The following is an 18,180-nucleotide window of genomic DNA, read 5'->3' as shown; positions in this document are numbered from 1 at the left end:
CGTTGACAAGTTGCGACAAAAACTGCATGACCCACAAAGGCTAAAACATTTATAGTCTAGTCATTTCCACAAAGGTTTGCCAATTTCTGTTTTAGAAGAAAACCAGTATGTTAATGGTACCAGGAAACACGTGTTTAATATTTATATGTAAGAGGCCTTGAGAATTAGGAAATACGAATAGAGTTAGTAAACGAGGTAGTGGAAATTCAAAGCACACGTGACTCCCACACTGCACTGCTGCTTCTGTCCCTCACGCTTGCTTGCAGCCTCAACCCTGCATATTTGTATAGAGTCCTCTACTCGCAGCCCCCCGGGACAGCCACGTAATGCTGAGAGGACCGGAGAGCTGTCTTTGGACCATTGCCCAGAAGAGGCTCTCCCCACTGCTGCTGGGCTGTCAGTTGAAAACTACATGTGTACATTTTTGAAATCAGCTCATTTTTAATCATGGCACCTCCCATCCCTAACAGTCTTCAAATGCAAGCATCATCTCAAAATGGAAATTAGGGGACTGAGGTCACAGAAAAATATTACATGTTGAGAACGCGATTTCCCAAACAACCAAAACACCAGGAATAAAGAAACCCAGTCTATACGGCTTGCAAAAAGCCAGCTGGATCATAGCCCTGATGTGCGACTCTGCCGTCAGTTCAGGGCTGGCGGCCGTCCAGGTCGGGTACCAGCTTCAGCTTCCGGTGACCTGTTCTGAGTTGGGTACATATGATAAAATGGATGCAGGCATAACCCCAACAGAGGTAGCATTTTAGCATTTTTGAATGTTTGTTTTCTATATAGCAGAATCAGTAGGTACTAAGTACTCTAATTTTTCCTTAAAATAGAAGAAATCTATGAGGTTTGCACTGTCACTGCTTCACGGATGAGGGAACTGAGGCATACAGAGCTCACTTACAGGGAGTCCTGTGGTACAGTGAGTGTTAAGCAGGGTTCAGGCCCAGCTTGCGCTCACTCCTAAGCCCATACTGTTCCATACGCTGGTTGTCAAATGTGTAGAAAGAACTGAAGAAATACTTGAACTCTCATAAAATGTCAATTTGTTTGGTAAAGATATGCCTTGTCTTTATCCTAATATTAAAGAAACTCAACATAAAATAAATTCCAATCCTCACATTTATCTGTATATAATATTTAACTTTATTTAAAAAAATAAGTTATTAGAATATATAAAGAAAAAGCTGAAATATTAACAATTGCAGTGACTACTGTACTGCTTCATATGTAGATTTTTTGATAAAAGGATACAATTATATACTTTGCTCTCTATTAAATCATGCAGTATTTTAAATGATTTATCTCTTTTTACTGCTATCTTATGTTCAGAATAGTTGATTTTATATATGAGAGCTCTGTATAAACTGTCTTGAATTTTTACATTGATTGTGGTAGTTTTTCAGTTGACTTTGTGGTATTTTACAGGAACATTCTCAAATAATCTACAGTGATGATTTGATTTCTTCTTTTCATTTTTACTCATCTAATTGCATTATATAGACCAATGAAGATATTTTTACGTTAGAAGTAAATACATTTTTAATAGTCTCTCGGACTGAGAGTCAAGAGGATTTGTTTTCTTACCATTAATGGCTGTACGATTTGGACATAATCATTTAATCTCTTGGACTATTCTTACGGCAGTCCTGTAGTACTTTTAGTTCTTGCACAAATAACCATGATCTTGTTCTGCTGTAGATTCTCTGAAAGGCACTACCTAACCACCTTTTTCCTTTACATAGTGCGTAATATGCAGCAGTACATACAGATAGGTAATTTATTTATCAGTTTATTGATTCTACATATATGAATACTTACTGGTGCCACCTATTAAACCAGAAACTATAGAAGACACAAGTCATTGTCCAAATTATTCCACTAAAAGGAGATTAAAAAGTACTTAAGTCAAGGATACAATGGAATATAATAATAGAGGAAAGTTCATCATTTTTAATAGGTAACGTAATGATGGCGTGATTGGCTTCAGTATGGCATAGTGATTAAGAACATGTGCTCTGGAGTTACATCCCTATTTTCCAGTTACTGGCTGTAGATCTAGGCAAGGTGTTGATTGTTGCTAGATTTCCCACGTATGATGTGGTCATAATAATTATATCTACCTCATAGAAATAAGTGGGTTGATGGCCATGGATAATTAGGACAGTATCTTGCACACAGAGAAGCAAAAATAAGGAACAACAAGAACTAGAATTGTTAAGACTATGAAATTTGAGGCATATTGTTCGTGTTATTTCTTTAGTAAATGACACCTATGAGATTGGAGAACTAAACGATATCAACATTACCACTCCGTCAAAGCCCAGCTGGCGTCTGTCAAACCTCAGTGCAACTACCAAGTACAAGTTCTACCTGAGGGCGTGCACTGCAAAGGGCTGTGGAAAGCCAGTCACCGAGGAGAGCGCCACATCAGGAGAAGGCAGTAAGTAGAGGAGGCTTCTGAATGCCGTGTGTTTTAAACTGCTCCTAGAGGAATGCGCCATTAGTCACCGTAAATGAGAAATGACTGGTCTCACCTGGACCTTTGGTTTCCCACTGACACCGAATTTGCTTATCTTGTTTCTAAATTTCACTTTGACTCGATGTGTGGATTTCTCCACAACAGTAATCAAACTATCGCCTTAGTCTATATAAGGTCAGAAACTATAATTTTACCTAAGTCATTCATAAGGTTAACGTTTGGAAATGTTTCCACACAGAAGAAAACTTGCTTCTTGCCCTGGTAGACAATTTGCGACACTGACGTGACACGTTTCACCTCCGTGTCTCGACTCACACACGCACTGATCCACATCTCAGTTGTGCTTACTGCCTGCTGGTTGATGCCAAATCACTGGCTTGAAAACGGTTCATGTATCTGTGGTTTTATTTGTACAGTTCTCCTAATTCAGTTGCACTTTTCTATATTTTTCCAGCTCTGACCATTTCCTCTCCCTAATTATTTCTCCAGTTAGGATTTTAGCAGTGTTTTTGTGAAGTTTTCTATGGTATCAACAGAGCATCAGGAGGGAAATAAGAAGGCAGAGCAAGAAAGGGAAATGAGCTGGCGGGAACTGATGTACTCACTAGTAAATTAAAAAAAAAAATAGGGCTTTGTGTAGAATTCAGGTTGATCAGACTTAGAAGGATATTTGAGGAAGGCAAAAGGAGATGGGGGGAGGCTGGAAGGAAAATACAAATAAGTCATTTATATATCATATACTGCGTGTCCCCCCTCTGTAAACTTCCCAAGTTTTAGATTAAAGAGAACTGATGGCAAACAGAGAAGATAGTAATGGGGGAAATTGAATTGTCTGTCACTTACAAAAAAAATGTATTTAAATGTAAGTTGGTGAATCACTACACAGTGTGTTTGTGTGAATGGTTATGCTGCCACAATAGCATCAGTTTTCTTCCTCTTATTGTTCCTACTGTACCTCAGGCTCCCGGAAGACTCAAAACTTCCTTTCATGGGCAATACATATATATTCCAGGAAACCCACAATTGTCCCTAAGGATGAAATGTAAAGTTCATTTACCTACTCGTAAGAGGCAGATTTAAAGATGGTGACTGAAAACTTTCTAGTAACTAAAAGGTTCTTATTTGTCAAGAGCTCGAGTGGGTATCAAGTGTTCAACACAAAGAAGAAAAGCTGGAATAGTGGTAATCTAAATATGAAACTTCCACATTTTCTAAAACAGAGTTTAAGGCATGGAGAAGGTTGCTATTTTGTTAGAACCAAGACTATATAATCTGTGCGGAAAATGCTAATCCTGTTCTTGCCAATTTTAAGCACTTGAGAAAAAAATCACAAAATTTCCTTACCATAGTTGCACATTCTAATTTAGATGGAAGTATTTGGAAATGGTGGGTTGCATTTACGTTTGGCACATTGTTTTTGGAGGGTGGAAAATGCTCTCTGTTTGGACTTCTAAAAGGTGCTTTATCATTTCTCCAAATTAAAGACAGAACTAATGTGCTTGAGTGTCTCAGGCACACTTCACTCTAAGTGGTATAATTTGAAAATGTTTCTTATTAGTATGTTTGTGCTCTTTTTCAGGATTCTGCATTTTCAGCTACTGCCCCCTTCCCCAGTTGACACTGATTTCTCTTCTATAGGCCTGCCTCACCATGGTTACAGGAAAAAAACTATCATCTCTTCCCCCACTGGATTTTAGCATGATCATTGGAAAAAAGGGGGAGATATATATATATATTTCCACTGAGGAGATCCATGTTGATAGCACTAAAAATGATAACTTTTGTGCAAATTGGAATCTATTTCTGTGTATCCTTCTCTTTGCTCTGCCTAGATGAAACATTTTAAGGTCATCTGGCATTAATCAGAGTGAGATTTGATACACAAGCATTTTTTTCCAGATCATTTTCTGGTTGTTACTCTAATTTCCTTTGCAGCTCACATTCCATAATTTAAGTGCGGAGAAAATGGAGTTAATCAGAAATATTCTTTTTTTTGTATCATTATGGGTTTGAATAACACTTGCTTTGCTCTATTTTTCCAAAGCTTATGCTATTTCATGTTATACTAATATTTCTGGGTTTCAAGTTCAAAATTAATTGCGTTCTGTGATGCTCAATCTTAAAGGCTTTTGCTCAACTAACGTAACTGGCCTTATTTCTCCCATAGTGCCATTGTTTAATGACGTCCTTGTGTTACCGGTAACTATATAATTATTTTCTATTCTGCGGAGAAAAGTTACAAGTAAATTTTAATTTGTGACACGTTCTTATTTAAAACAGTTTCATAACTCTTAATACTCTCCACATAGAATACATTGTATTTTCAATATAAATTGATAACATTTTCTGGTTTACATTTATTGTATTTAGTTGACTGAGCAAAACTATGGATCAAAAGCAAAAATATTTTAGATATTCTGTTGCAATATCAGAAGGTAAAAGTATGAGTCAAGTGTAATTAAAATATACATTTATCTGCTAGGCTATTCTACAATTAATATAGTGACGTAGTCATGTTTCTTTCTGAAGTGTAAATTTCTCACAGCACTTTCAAAAACCTCAATGAATTTCATTTAAATGTACCTATAAGCCTTCATTTTTATGTAGTTTAAGTTTCATTTAATATATCAGCAAATTATGATGCTTTTCCATCAATATTTATGGAGAGGACCAAAGCAAAAAGAAATGGAATTAAGATTATAATCCCATATGTTTTCAATTATAAGGCAAAATGGCAAAATGGCCATACTTACTTTCCTCCTAGGTTTGTGAAAGTCTCAGTTGCACAAAATGACAATGTATAATTTTTTGAAGTCTGTGTTTGATTTTGACCATTCACATGACCAAACAGATTTATACAGTACCATTTCATCAGTAAGTGCATCATCTTAAAAGGACATGACTTAAGTTCATCTACTCCATTTCAGCATATTAAAAAAAGAAAGTCTTGATTGTTTTGATCTTCTGCTGATTCAAAAACTGAGAGGGGAAAAATGCTACAAATGGCTCTTACACATGTCCAATAACAATACTTTTTATCTTACATGTCCTGCTTTTCAGTGATGACAATTCGTATGATTTAACTGTGTACATTTCTTAGGTAAAAGTGTCGGGAAGATATCAGAAGGAGTTAATGTTACTCAAAAGACTCATCCAGTAGAGGTATTTGAGCCGGGAGCTGAACACATAGTTCACCTACTGACTAAGAATTGGGTTGATAACAATAGCATTTTTGAAGATGTAATTGAGACAAGAGGGAGAGGTGAGAAATTAGATTCTCTTCGGAACAATCTTAGACAGTAAATCTGTGTTCTGTAGATTAATTTTATATACTTCCTATATTAAAGACACAAATATGAAGTGCATTAGTTATAAAAACAAAATGAAAAATGTTTCACCAGTGGCCAAGTTGTCCCTTACTGTTTTTACCAAAGTAGTTGCCTAAAAATGTCTGCTGTTAATTAATGTGTGTTAATAACAGAAACTAATAGGAAAAATGAAACAAAATAAAACCCTCAAACTCCACAGCAATCTGCATATAACCAAGGCAGCTTGTCCTTTTTTGCTTGCTTGCGTGCTGCTGCTGCTACTGTATTTAACCAATTCTGCCTCCACTATCCCTCTTTGGTTTTCATCCTCAGAATCAAATGCAATGTGAGAGGGCCCTTTATAAATGATGATCAACAATTTATCAGTATTCTCCCAATGAAGTATCCTTCAAATCACATTCTCTCTGAGGTCACTCAAAGGAAAAAATAAAACTGATGCTATTTTATGTTTAAAAAAAGATGCTTAGAAACAGTTCATTTTTGAGAAAACTGGAGTTCAACTGGTGACTTCTCTTTGTACAACAGAATACGCTGGTTTATACGATGACATCTCCACTCAAGGCTGGTTTATTGGATTGATGTGTGCGATTGCTCTCCTCACACTAATACTGTTAACTGTTTGCTTTGTGAAGAGGAACAGAGGCGGAAAGTACTCAGGTAAAGTTGTTTCTTAATATGACTTTGAATTTATTAAATAGTTTCTGTTTAATTCTAGGAGGCCTTCTTCAGAGACATCTTTAATTTTTTAAATTACACATTTAAGTCAAATTTATATTAGCACATTAGGTGTACAGTATACTGGGAGGAAAAAATATTGCTGTATTAACTAACCAAGGGAATAGGTGGTCCTGTCTAGAATATTATCTCCAGGTGCTTGTTTAATAGTTCCTAGTACGTAAAACAGACGCTAGTGAAGTGAGGCATTTAACGCATACTTCCAAGCTTCTATACTCTGTGAAATACCAGAGACGTTGGGAAGACTTAATTACTAAGTCACACACATATATTTTAATGTTTTTTTTTTAAAAGGACTCATTTATAGTATGCTTTGCTACACAGGCATGACCCAGAGATTTTTTGCACTAATACATCCTAATGATGCTGGCTCCACTATTCAACTGTGTTAGACTTAGCCATTGCTGGGAATGCATTTCTTATTAGCAAGACCTATACTGGATACACTGCCTCCTGGATTAATGGTACATAATATATAAATGAAAACCATCCTAGTTAGTACAGTGGTTTACTTTAATTCATTCAATTTCCAAATTTATTTTATCTTTTTCAGATACACATATTATGATTATATTTTTGCTTAGTATTCATGCTGCTTTTATACAGCAGGAAAGAATTCAGACCCACTGCTATTAATGTTCAAATGAGTGAGAAAGTCTTTACTGGCTTAGGATTCACTGAGCAAATATTTGTTGGGAACCCATTATGTATATTGAACAATCAATCTAACAAGAATAATTTCTAAGTTTTTAAGTTACATAGAAATGTTCTGCAGTCTTACCTATCACTTTCTTCGTGTGAAGACTGAACTGTTATGAATTAGATTTCCAATGACATTAGTTGAAACCCTTAAAGTGATACAGCATTTCCTTTTGCGTATCCCAAATTGTCACTTGTGAAGTGTGGCGCTATTTAAATTCTTAAGAAGCTTTCTCAAATCAAGCTCTTAAAAGAAAAGCAAGTCAGCATTTCACATTGTAGGACAACTAAGAGAATCTCCAGGTCTCTGCAAGTTGTAGTAAAAGGTGCCGTGAAGAAGGATTTTTGTTTTTTTCCAAGTGAAGTGAAGCAAGAGCCTCTTTGTTCTCCATTCCACTCTTTAGAATAAATCTAAGGTAGGGTATGGCACTAGAGACGTGAATATTAATTATTGAGGTAATTCGGAGTAACACAGCAGAACAAGCAAATTATTGACTTTTAAATCATTTCAGTTTAAAAGTATAGATCTGGTATCAGCCAATGACATCTTCAAAAAGATTAGGATAGTAAAATGCATACACACCAATTTTTCTTGAAGTTTAGTTGATTTACAATGCTGTGTTATAGTGAGATTCAAGTATACATATATATGTTCCTTTTCATAATAGGCTATTATAAGATATGGACTGTCTAGTTCCCTGTGCAGCACAGTAGGACCTGGTTAGTTATTTTCTATAGAGTAGTAGTATCTGCAACTCCCAAACTCCCAACTTATCCTGCTCCCACTTTCCCCTTTGGTTACCATAAGTTTGTCTTCTGTGTTTTGTAAATAAGTTCATTTGTGCCATATTTTAGATTCCATCATTCCATAAATGATATCTTATGATATTTGTCCTTCTGTCTGATTTAGAGATGATCATACTAAGTGAGCCAAGTCCATCCATGTTGCTGCAAATGGCATTTCATTATTTTTAGTGGCTGAGTAGTATTCCACAGTGTGTTTGTATATATACACATACTCTAACTCCAAATTACCTCATTAATTACCATTCACATCTATAGTGACATAGAAATATACACACACACACCCACCCACCCAACTTCTTTATCCAGTCATCTGTCAGTGGACATTTAGGTTGTTTTCATGTCTTGGCTATCGTAACGAGTGCTCTTGGACACTGGGGTGCGTGTGTCTTTTCAAATTAGAGCTCCCTCCAGATATATGCCCAGGAATAGGATTGCTGGATCACATGGTAAGTCTTTTTAGTTTTTTGAGGAATCTCCATACTTATGATTTTCTATGGTGGCTGCTCAACTTCCACTCCTGCCAACAGTGTAGGAGGGTTCCCTTTTCTCCACACCTTCTCCAGCATTTATCACTTGTGGGCTTTTTAAAAATTGAAGTACAATCATTTACAGTGTGTCAGTTGCTGGTGCACAGCACAAGGGCCCAGTCATGCACATGCACACATATATTCATTTTCATCTTGTTTTCCATTAAAGGTTATTACAAGATATTGAATATAGAGCCCTGTGCTATACAGAACTTTTCTTAAAAAAGTGGCTACCGTTTGTAAATCTCAAACTCACAAATTTATCCCTTCTCACCCCTTTCCCTGGTAACCGTAAGATTGTTTACTAATTCTGTGAGTCTGTTTCTGTTTTGTAGATGAGTTAATTAGTGTCTTTTTTTTTTGATTCCATATATGAGTGATATATGGTATTTTTCTTTTTGTTTCTGGCTTCATTTAGAATGATGATCTCCAGGTCCATCCATGTAAAATAATGCAAATTGCATTGTTTTATTAGTTTTTATGGCTGAATAGAATTCCATTGTATAAATATATCACACCTTCTTTACCCATTTATCTATGGATGCACATTGAGGGTGCTTCCATGCCTTTGCTATTGTATATATAGTGCTGCTGTGAATACTGGGGTGCATGTATCTTTTCTAATTAGAGTTCCCTCCAGATACATACCCAGAAGTGGGATTGTTGGGTCATATGGTAAGTTACTTTTAGTTTCTTGGAGGAATCTCCATACTGTTTTCCACAATGCCTGCACCAAATTACATTTCCACCAGCAGTATTGGGGGGGGGGGTTCCTTTTCGCCACACCCTCTCCAGCATTAATTGTTCATGGAATTTTGAATGATGGCCATTCTGACTGGTGTGAGGTGATACCTCATTGTACTTTTGATTTGAATTTCTCTGATAATTAGCAATATTGAGTGTTTTTTCATGTGCCTATTGGCCATCTGTATGTCTTCATTGGAGAATTGCTTGTTTAGGTCTTCTACCCCCTTTTGGATTGGGTTTTTGTAGGTTGGTTGTCTTTTCATTTTATTTGCGGTTTCCTTTGCTGTGCAAAAAGCTTATGTGTAATTAGGTCCCATTTGTTTATTTTTCCTTTGATTTCTACTGCCTTGGGAGACTGAGCTAGGAAAACATTGCTAGTATTTATAATACTGTTTTGACTATGTTCTCTTGTAGGAGATTTATGGGGTCCTGTCTTCTGTTTAAATCTTAAAGCCATTTTGAGTTTAACTTTGTAGATGGTGTGAGGGAGGCTTCTAACTTCACGGATTTACATGCAGCTTTCCAGCACTACTCACCAAAGAGCTTATCTTTTCTCCAGTGTATATTCTGGTGTCCTCTGTTGAAGTGTAATTGATCATAGGTCTGTGGGTTTATTTCTGGGCTCTATTTTGTTCCATTGATCCCTATGTCCTTTTTTTGTACTAATACCATGCTGTTTGCTTACTGTAGCACTGTAGGATTGTCTGAAGTCTGGGAGGGTCATGCCTCCAGCTTTGTTCTTTTTCTTCACTATATTTTGTGATTCCATTTAACTTTTAGGATTATTTGTTCTAGGTCTGTGAAACATGTCCTGGATAATCTGACAGGGATGACATTAAATCTGTAGGTTGCTGGGGATAGTAGGGCTACTTTAACAATATTAATTCTTCCAAGCCAAGCACATGGGATCGCTTTCCATTTCTTTAAATCATCTTTAATTTCCTGTAGCAGCATTTTATAGTTCTCAACATATAAGTCTGTAATCTCCTGGTATAGTAACCTGCTCTTCCTTAATAGACCATAACTAAGTTTGATGCTCGCAGTAAGATGTGTTGCCTGCGTAAGATTGAGTAGTCACAGGAAGATCTGCAGCATACTGTAACTCAGATGACAGCTAAGGACAGCCCAGAACATCCTTTTCCTTTCTCTGTTTAAAGAGGAAACTGATGGGCTACAGGTACAACCACAAAAAGACTTATTTACTAGTATCAAAAAATTAGAGCATTTTTCTTGATGATTATCCAACTTCAGCAGCACTACTACTGTATCTTTACAAATTACATGTGTAACTTTCCCCTCTACTTTCTTTAGTGAAAGAAAAAGAAGATCTACATCCAGATCCAGAAGCTCAGTCAGTGAAAGATGAAACCTTTGGTGAATACAGGTAAACATTATGTTCCATTTAAAAATGTATCTGAGCACCTATCCATCAGGTTATAAGCTTAAAAATACAAAAAAAAAAATGTTTTTTCTTAAAGATGACAGGACCACATTGTCATACCCTTCTGAAGAATACTTTGTAAAAACAGGGCCTACGTAAATGACAGCAACTGAATTTGTGTGTGCGGAGGTGGGAGTGTCATTGCATTCTTGGTAGAAGGGTGTGCTAGGACACTTGTCTTGAAAGTTGTTATTATGCAAAGGACACTACTTTTCTTTAGACTGAACATGTATATGAAGTAGGTAAAACAGCTTAAAGTGACTCCTCCCCATGGCCATGATGAACCCAGCTTGGATTCGGTTTACATCCATTAGCATGCATTCTGTGAGGGAGTCGCAAAGCATGACCTCAAGATGAACCTAGTCTGTAGAAGAAAAAGGTATCTGTGCAAATAACTGAAATCGATTAGAGTAACAGTGGAAAAGGGAGCAACTCTTTCTGTCTAAGAGGGGTTCTGGTAAGGGTTCATCCAAAGGAAGTAAGATGGATTTTAAAGGGTGAAAAAGGCTGTTACTGTGAACTACTGGGCAGAGCATGACCAAACCTACGAAGAAATAAAAGTGGGCCATACCTGGGCAATGCTGCGAGGAATCAGGGAGCTCTTGGGGATGTGTTTACACTTCACACTCTCCTGCTGTCTCTCTCCGTCTCCCTCTTCTTGCGCAGGACACAAGGGCCTTGTTTTCAGTGACGTCCTCTGTACAGTGCAGCCAAGGGAGCTGTTGCTTCTTTCAGGCTTTTGTGGCCTTCAGCACACACGAGACCATGATCTCTATCAAATAAGGGACCTCATTGGCCCCTGCCTGGATCCATTACTGTAATCAGGCATATGGAATATTCTGAGGAGCTGTCCTGGTTAACTGATGCACATCTGAGCCTCATCATAGGCTCTACACTTATTTTTCTTTCTTCCACTTAGTACTCTACATTTTTGTATTTATTTTTTTTAACACCATTGTGGTACAATTCCTGTACAGTAAACTATACATATTTCAAATGTACACTTAGATGAATTTTGATAAATACACCAGTGACACCACCACCACCACCACAATCAAGACAGCTAACATTTTCCATCACTCGCAATTTTCAAATTCCCAATGTATCCCTTCCCACCCTCTTTAGCCCCTGGTAACCATAAGTTTGTTCTCTATGTCTGTCTCTTTCTGCTTTGTAGATAAGTTCATTTGTGTTTTTTTTTTTTTTTTTTTTTAGATTCCACAGATAAGTGATATATGGTATTTTTCTTTCTTTCTGGCTTACCTCACTTAGAATGACTATCTCCAGGCCCATCCATGTTGCTGCAGATGGCATTATTTTATTCTTGTTTATGGCTGAGTAGTATTCCATTGTATAAATATAGCACAACTTCTTTATCCAGCCATCTGTAGATGGACATTTACGTTGTTTCCATGTTTTGGCTATTGTAAATAATAGTGGTGTGAACAGCTAAGGATACTATCAAGAAAACGAAAAGACAGCCTACAGACTGGGAGAAAATATTTGGAAATGATGCAACTGACAAGGGACTAATTTCCAAAATATATAAACAGCTCATACACCTTAAAATCAAAAAAACAAGCAACCCAATCAAAAAATGGGCAGAAAACTTAGACATCTCTCCAAAGACAACAAGACAACATCCAGATGGCCAACAAGCACATGAAAAGATGCTGGACATCACTAATTATCAGAGAAATGCAAATTAAAACTACCATGAGATATCACCTCACACCAGTCAGAATGGCCATCATTCAGAAGTCCACAAATGACAAATGCTGGAGAGGCTGTGGAGAAAAGGAACCTTCCTACACTGCTGATGGTAATGTAAATTGGTGCAGCCACTGTAGAAAAAACAGTTTGGAGAATCCTTAAAAAACTAAAAATAGACTTACCATGTGATCCAGCGATCCTAGTCCTGGGCATACATCTGGAAAAAAATATAATCAAAACAAATGTACCCCAATATTATATTTCTCTGTCAATCACCTTAGGTACTTTCCAGAATAAGGAACACTGAAGGGAGGGCTGGGGGAGAGAAAGAAAACTTGGAATTTTACAAATTTAGAAAACGGTGGCTCAAATTCCACAATGTAGGGGTTATTGAGGACCTACAGCAACTGTTTAAAATACAAAACAGATATTACTAGTTCAATTGTGTAAGCAAAAAATATTAAGGTATGACTTATTCAAAACTCATTCTGTCATATTCTGCTGCTTTTTTAAAAAGATACATAAAATCATCCCTGCACTATTTCACCTGGCAGATTTTTAAAGCAGTTAATTCTCTATTCCATCATCTTTGCTCAAAACTGCATGTGCATCAGGAAAATGACCTTGTCTCCAAGTGATTCCAGGAGACAGTTACTTAATATGAATTGTCATCCTTCCAGCTTCTGATGCTGGTGGTAAAGTAACATGCTACCTTTGCTCCCTTCGCTGTGTCCACAGCAAGTCCCAGGTCGATGCGTAACTCTGAGGGCAGGCACGTACCATCCTGCTGTGCTTCCGGACAGCTGCGAGGTGGACCTATTGGATGAATACCACCAATGACTACCGCAAACTATAAAGTGCTAATCACATGCTAGTTATATTTTTTTTTTTACAAATTCTTCTTTGTAAAATAGAATATATAGTGATAGAAGTTGATATTAAAAAAGCTCTTCATCTAGAAATTTAGAAGACTGTCATTTTACTGACATTTTACTAACTCAGACTTGCTTTTAAAGAAGAACACCCAAATTATAAATACTGGAGATTTACAGTGTTTATGTTCTAAAAATGCCAGCCATGTCTTTTTTTTTCTTTTAATAAATCTGAGTTAATACAGAATTTGATTGATTAACCCAACCAAGAGACATTTTGGGGAAGGATTTGGAGGAACATGCAGGATTGAAGATCAAGACCTGACGACCCAAAGGCCCAGAAGCTCATGAACGTGAACGAAATGTGTCACTAGATTGTCTCAATGTCTCAGTTACTCAAAATGACACAACTGGGTAATGAGTTTTTATCCATTTATCTGTGAAAGGGTCATTTATCTCTCTTCAATGCTACTACGAATATCCTGAAATTTGTAAGACCTGTTAGCACTTTTGCTTGACTCTTCCTTTACCTGCATATCTCAGGAGATTTTGTCGAACTCTTCTTTTTTGTTTTCTAGTGACAGTGATGAAAAACCTCTCAAAGGAAGCCTTCGCTCCCTTACCAGGGAGATGCAGGCCACAGGAAGCGCCGACAGCTTAGTGGAGTACGGGGAAGGTGACCACGGTCTATTCAACGAGGATGGGTCATTTATCGGCGCTTATGCTGGATCTAAGGAGAAAGGCTCTGCAGAAAGCAATGGAAGTTCTACAGCAACGTTTCCACTCCGAGCGTAAATGCGACACATGAGCACCATTAGTGGTTCATACCGACCTTCCACATTTATCTGTTCAAGGGAGCAAGAACTGTCACATAGGAATAGGAACATCCCGGCAGCAGATTTCATCCAGAATTCCAACATCCTGCAGTTGTGTTGAGAACAATAGCACTGCCTTGAGAAAATGAAATACCTAGCACCACAGGTTTAAGCTTCCCCCCCACCCCCAGGTGCTTAAAATGCAGAACACAAAGCGAATCCCGTATTTAGATTCACCTTGACTGAATCCAAAGTTTCCACTCCAGATTTCCCTGTGTTTGCGTAGTTGTTGCTGCCCGTTTGCGTAGTTGTTGCTGCCCTGTGGTTGTCTCCATGTGCACCTGTGCACTCGGTCTCTGAGAACTGTCCTAAGACTTTGCTTCATGACAGGTTAAACGACGGTAAGCAAACTGGTTATTTAAAATGTAAAGAGGAAAACAGTTCATTGAATATATACAGTCTAAATGTATTATTTAAAATTTTAGTAGCAGAAGTTTTAGGTCTGCTAGTATTTATTGAGCTCCTAACTCTTTGCCCAGAGATGGTCATGCTTAACCCAGAATTCTAACTTTTTCAGTTTCAACATGAATTTATATCATTCAGTTATGACATCTACAAAGATCTTTGCTTTTGGGGGTTTTTTTTGGACTACATTCAGCTGCCAAGGAAGCAGTGGTCAGAAGGCGATCTTATGAAAGAACAGGTACGGGGTATCCGTGACGCTGGTGTCTAGTATCTGTATCTATGTAACATTTCCACTTCTAAATTGACTGCTTTTGCCTTTTTTTTATGTTTGTATAATGGTATGCACCATAGACTTCATGAATGCACTGTACATATTATGTTAATATTTAAACAATTTAAAATAGACTGTTTTATTTTGAAGTGAGAAAAAGAACATTAACAGGCATGTCTGTACAGTTAGAATATATAGTCATAGCCCATTTTTCATCATTCCAGAGCTGCCACCAGGAACAGGAGGTTCCCAAACTGAAGACTTTGTACAAAGCATTTTGGATTTTGTTCTTATATGCTTTTCCAACAGTCTCAAAATAAAATATCATATAAATATTGAGGGAAATGTTTTCATATTTTTCAAAATATGTTTTTGTTGTTGAGTGTACTCCTACCCCAGCCCCACAGAAAGCAAAACTACTTGTGGTAGAAATTCCCATACAGATGTTTCCCTGAATCACATGTTAAACCTCTTCAGGGTGTGGTCTCTTTCTGTGTTTTCCTTCTGTCAAATTCAGTACAAATTCAGGGAATTTATTTCCTGGCATCCAAGCTACTAGTCCTTCTAAAGTTGTACATGAAAACGGTTTAGAAAGAGTATGAAGGACTCTGCGTGCATGTCAGTAAAATTCAGTGTTAAGCTTAGTTTATGGAAGCATTTTTTCACCTTACCATGAAATTCTTAATTACGTTTAAATGAAACAGATTCAAAGATTTTACTTCACTTTTTGTACTGTACCAGTGGGTGTATGCTGTTCAGTCCTTGACTTTCATTCATGTAGCCCCCACTCTTTCTCGTGGACCAAAATGAGGGATGTGTGTCACGGTCAGTGCAGTAATCCACACGGAACATCTACTTGTCATTTTAAACCAAGTGTGTCCTCCAAAATGCACAGGCAGCGAAAGAATGTCTTACCTTAAACGATACTTTGGGGGCTCAGGACGTGACCACACTTCTGAAGGAAGCATTTCCAAAAGGAGAGAAGGCAATGTGACCCTCCGTCTGAGCGCAGGATGTGGATTCATGCACCCAGTGCACCTTGAGCTTCATTTATCCCCATCTGATTTGTAAGGCACCTCTTTTCTGAAGGAAGAATCATGTTTTCTGACTTACCTGGGAGGAAACTCTGGTACTCAGCTATGGATGAGGCCAAGATGAGGACTTCTGAGTTTAGTTCCACTAGGATTTTTTTTGTTCCTCTTCCTTGTCAGCTAAAAAGGTTTTAACAGAATCACACAGGTTGGCATAATCTCAGAAATGCATTAGGAGTACATTTACTATAAATTTAATAACCTTTAGGTTGAAAGTTAACACAGATAATGAAATGTTTGCTTTTCCTGGACTGCAGAGTTGTCCTTTAACGGTGTGTGTAATAAGGATGCACCTGCCCAGGTTTTCTGAATGGCAGCGCTCTTGGATCTGAGATGGCTGTCAGACCACCTGTTGCTGTCACCCTGTTACCTTTTCTCAATACTGCTTGGTTTCTCCTGGGAATCTTCCCAGAAGATCAGTCCATGGCTAACTTTCTCGAGTCTACTGTCAGTATGATTTCAATGTGATAGATTATATATAATCTTAAGGATCATTGATGGGGATGAGTTCCTAGAGAACAACTGTCCAAGGGTTGGGAAAATCCAAGTTCTCTTCCTGGTTCCAGCACTGATTTTGTACATAAACCTTAGGCAAGTTGCTTGACCCCTTTACTTCAAACTATCTCAATTCTAAAGTGCTAATGATTATCTCAGTTACCTTATCTCTGTCACAGGGTGTTCTTGTTTATGAAGAAACAGTTGAAAATGATAAAAGCTAAGATGCCTTTTAACTTCATAAACAAACTTATAATCAAATGATATGTCAAAAAGTCACCCCACACATACCAACTCGTTTTTCCTGTGAACACATAAATATATTTTTATAGAAAAACAAATCTACAGGAAATAAATCTACTGTTCAGTGAGCAGGATGATTTGTACATGCCATCAAAAATTATTAATCAGAAGACAATTAAGCAGGGTCTTTGCTATACAAAAGTGTTTTTCACTAATTTTGCATGTGTATTTATAAGGAAATGTGAATTTGGTGGATTTATTCTGTTAGTATAAAGGCATCTGATACTTTAGATGTTCCCACGTTTATAACACTGTAAAGCACAATGAAGTTATGCTGGAAGTCTCAAGTAATGTTTTTCCTATTTTATATTCATGGAAGAGGTGAGCTAAAGAGAGAACAATAATGAGAAATGTTGGTGTGTTTTTCTAATCATTTAAAACTTAATTGCCCATTGAAACCCAAAGTATGTTTACATGCCATTAAGATATGATTCTTGTAATAATTTTAAATTGATTATACAGTGATTGGGTTTGTAATCTGTGGCAGTATATATTCTCTTGTTCCCATAGTGAAATAAGTAGGGCTGAGCCAAAGCTTACTTTGTTTTATATCTTAAATTGTTTGCTTACATCATCAAAAGAGAAAAAGGTATATGGAGAACTGGTCTACCTGATTATGGGTTTTTGGGTTTTTTTTTTGGCTTAGATTAATATTCATGGTAGAATTGATTAAACTGTGTTTGTATTGTAGGTGGTGTTTGTATTATGCTTATGAGTATGTATGGCTTAAAAATATTTTCAGTATACAAGAAATTCAACTTTCCAAATAAAAGTTCAACTTCATGCACTCTAAAAATGTATGTATTCTTTTCTATGCAGATGGGAACAATCAGAATTTATACATCAACTTTATCTTCCATCGCTGCTGATCCTGGACTATCTATTAGGGAAGTATAAATGAGGTACAAATAGAGAATTTTGATTTGAATGACTATGTTTACAAATAGATCATCACTGGCTACAAAATGTAATGTGCCAATAAATTTCATACTTAGGATCAATGTAAAATTACGATGAATGTGTACTCATCTGATTGTTTATAGAACAATGTAGAAGAACTGCTTTGCAAGAAAACATCCAATAGGCTATACTTTCAAATAAGGCTAGTGGGTAACTGGGACACCGGTCTGGCTCAGCAACCTACTGAAAACTGATTTTTAATGAAGTTTTTAATGTGTACTAAGCAGTTTACATATAGTGTCTTTTTTTTTTTTCCATTCCCATACCCCTCTTACAACTACTTAAGAAAGGTGAGTTTGAGTTTAAAGCTGACTTATTAGTCATGTTTAGAAACTTCTTGGTTTTAAGATACATGGTCAGAATATCTAATAGGGGGAAACAAGCAAAACTTTATGTATTAAACAGCTGAATGTATGCAATGT

At 36.9% G+C, this 18,180-nt stretch overlaps 1 protein-coding gene across 16 annotated transcripts in view; it reads left to right on the top strand.

Moving 5' to 3' along the window:
* CHL1 (cell adhesion molecule L1 like) overlaps positions 1-17,594 on the top strand; it is a 183,920-nt gene extending 166,326 nt beyond the window's left edge. For 14 of the 16 annotated variants that reach the window (XM_045507065.2, XM_010970584.3, XM_045507057.2 and 11 more), the window contains 5 exons: positions 2,270-2,449; positions 5,589-5,750; positions 6,343-6,474; positions 10,644-10,716; positions 13,937-17,594. In XM_045507065.2, coding sequence (XP_045363021.1) covers positions 2,270-2,449; positions 5,589-5,750; positions 6,343-6,474; positions 10,644-10,716; positions 13,937-14,153 — 764 coding nt within the window. In that variant the 3' untranslated portion in view covers positions 14,154-17,594. Of the gene's footprint in view, positions 1-2,269; positions 2,450-5,588; positions 5,751-6,342; positions 6,475-10,643; positions 10,717-11,988; positions 12,676-13,936 lie in introns of those variants that run through there. The other 2 variants (XM_074344456.1, XM_045507066.2) reach the window with 2 other exon arrangements.
* The last annotated feature ends 586 nt before the right edge of the window (positions 17,595-18,180 follow it).

This window comes from Camelus bactrianus, chromosome 17, assembly GCF_048773025.1.
Source record: "Camelus bactrianus isolate YW-2024 breed Bactrian camel chromosome 17, ASM4877302v1, whole genome shotgun sequence".
NCBI lineage: Eukaryota > Metazoa > Chordata > Mammalia > Artiodactyla > Camelidae > Camelus > Camelus bactrianus.
This window is presented reverse-complemented; position numbering and strand designations above follow the sequence as displayed.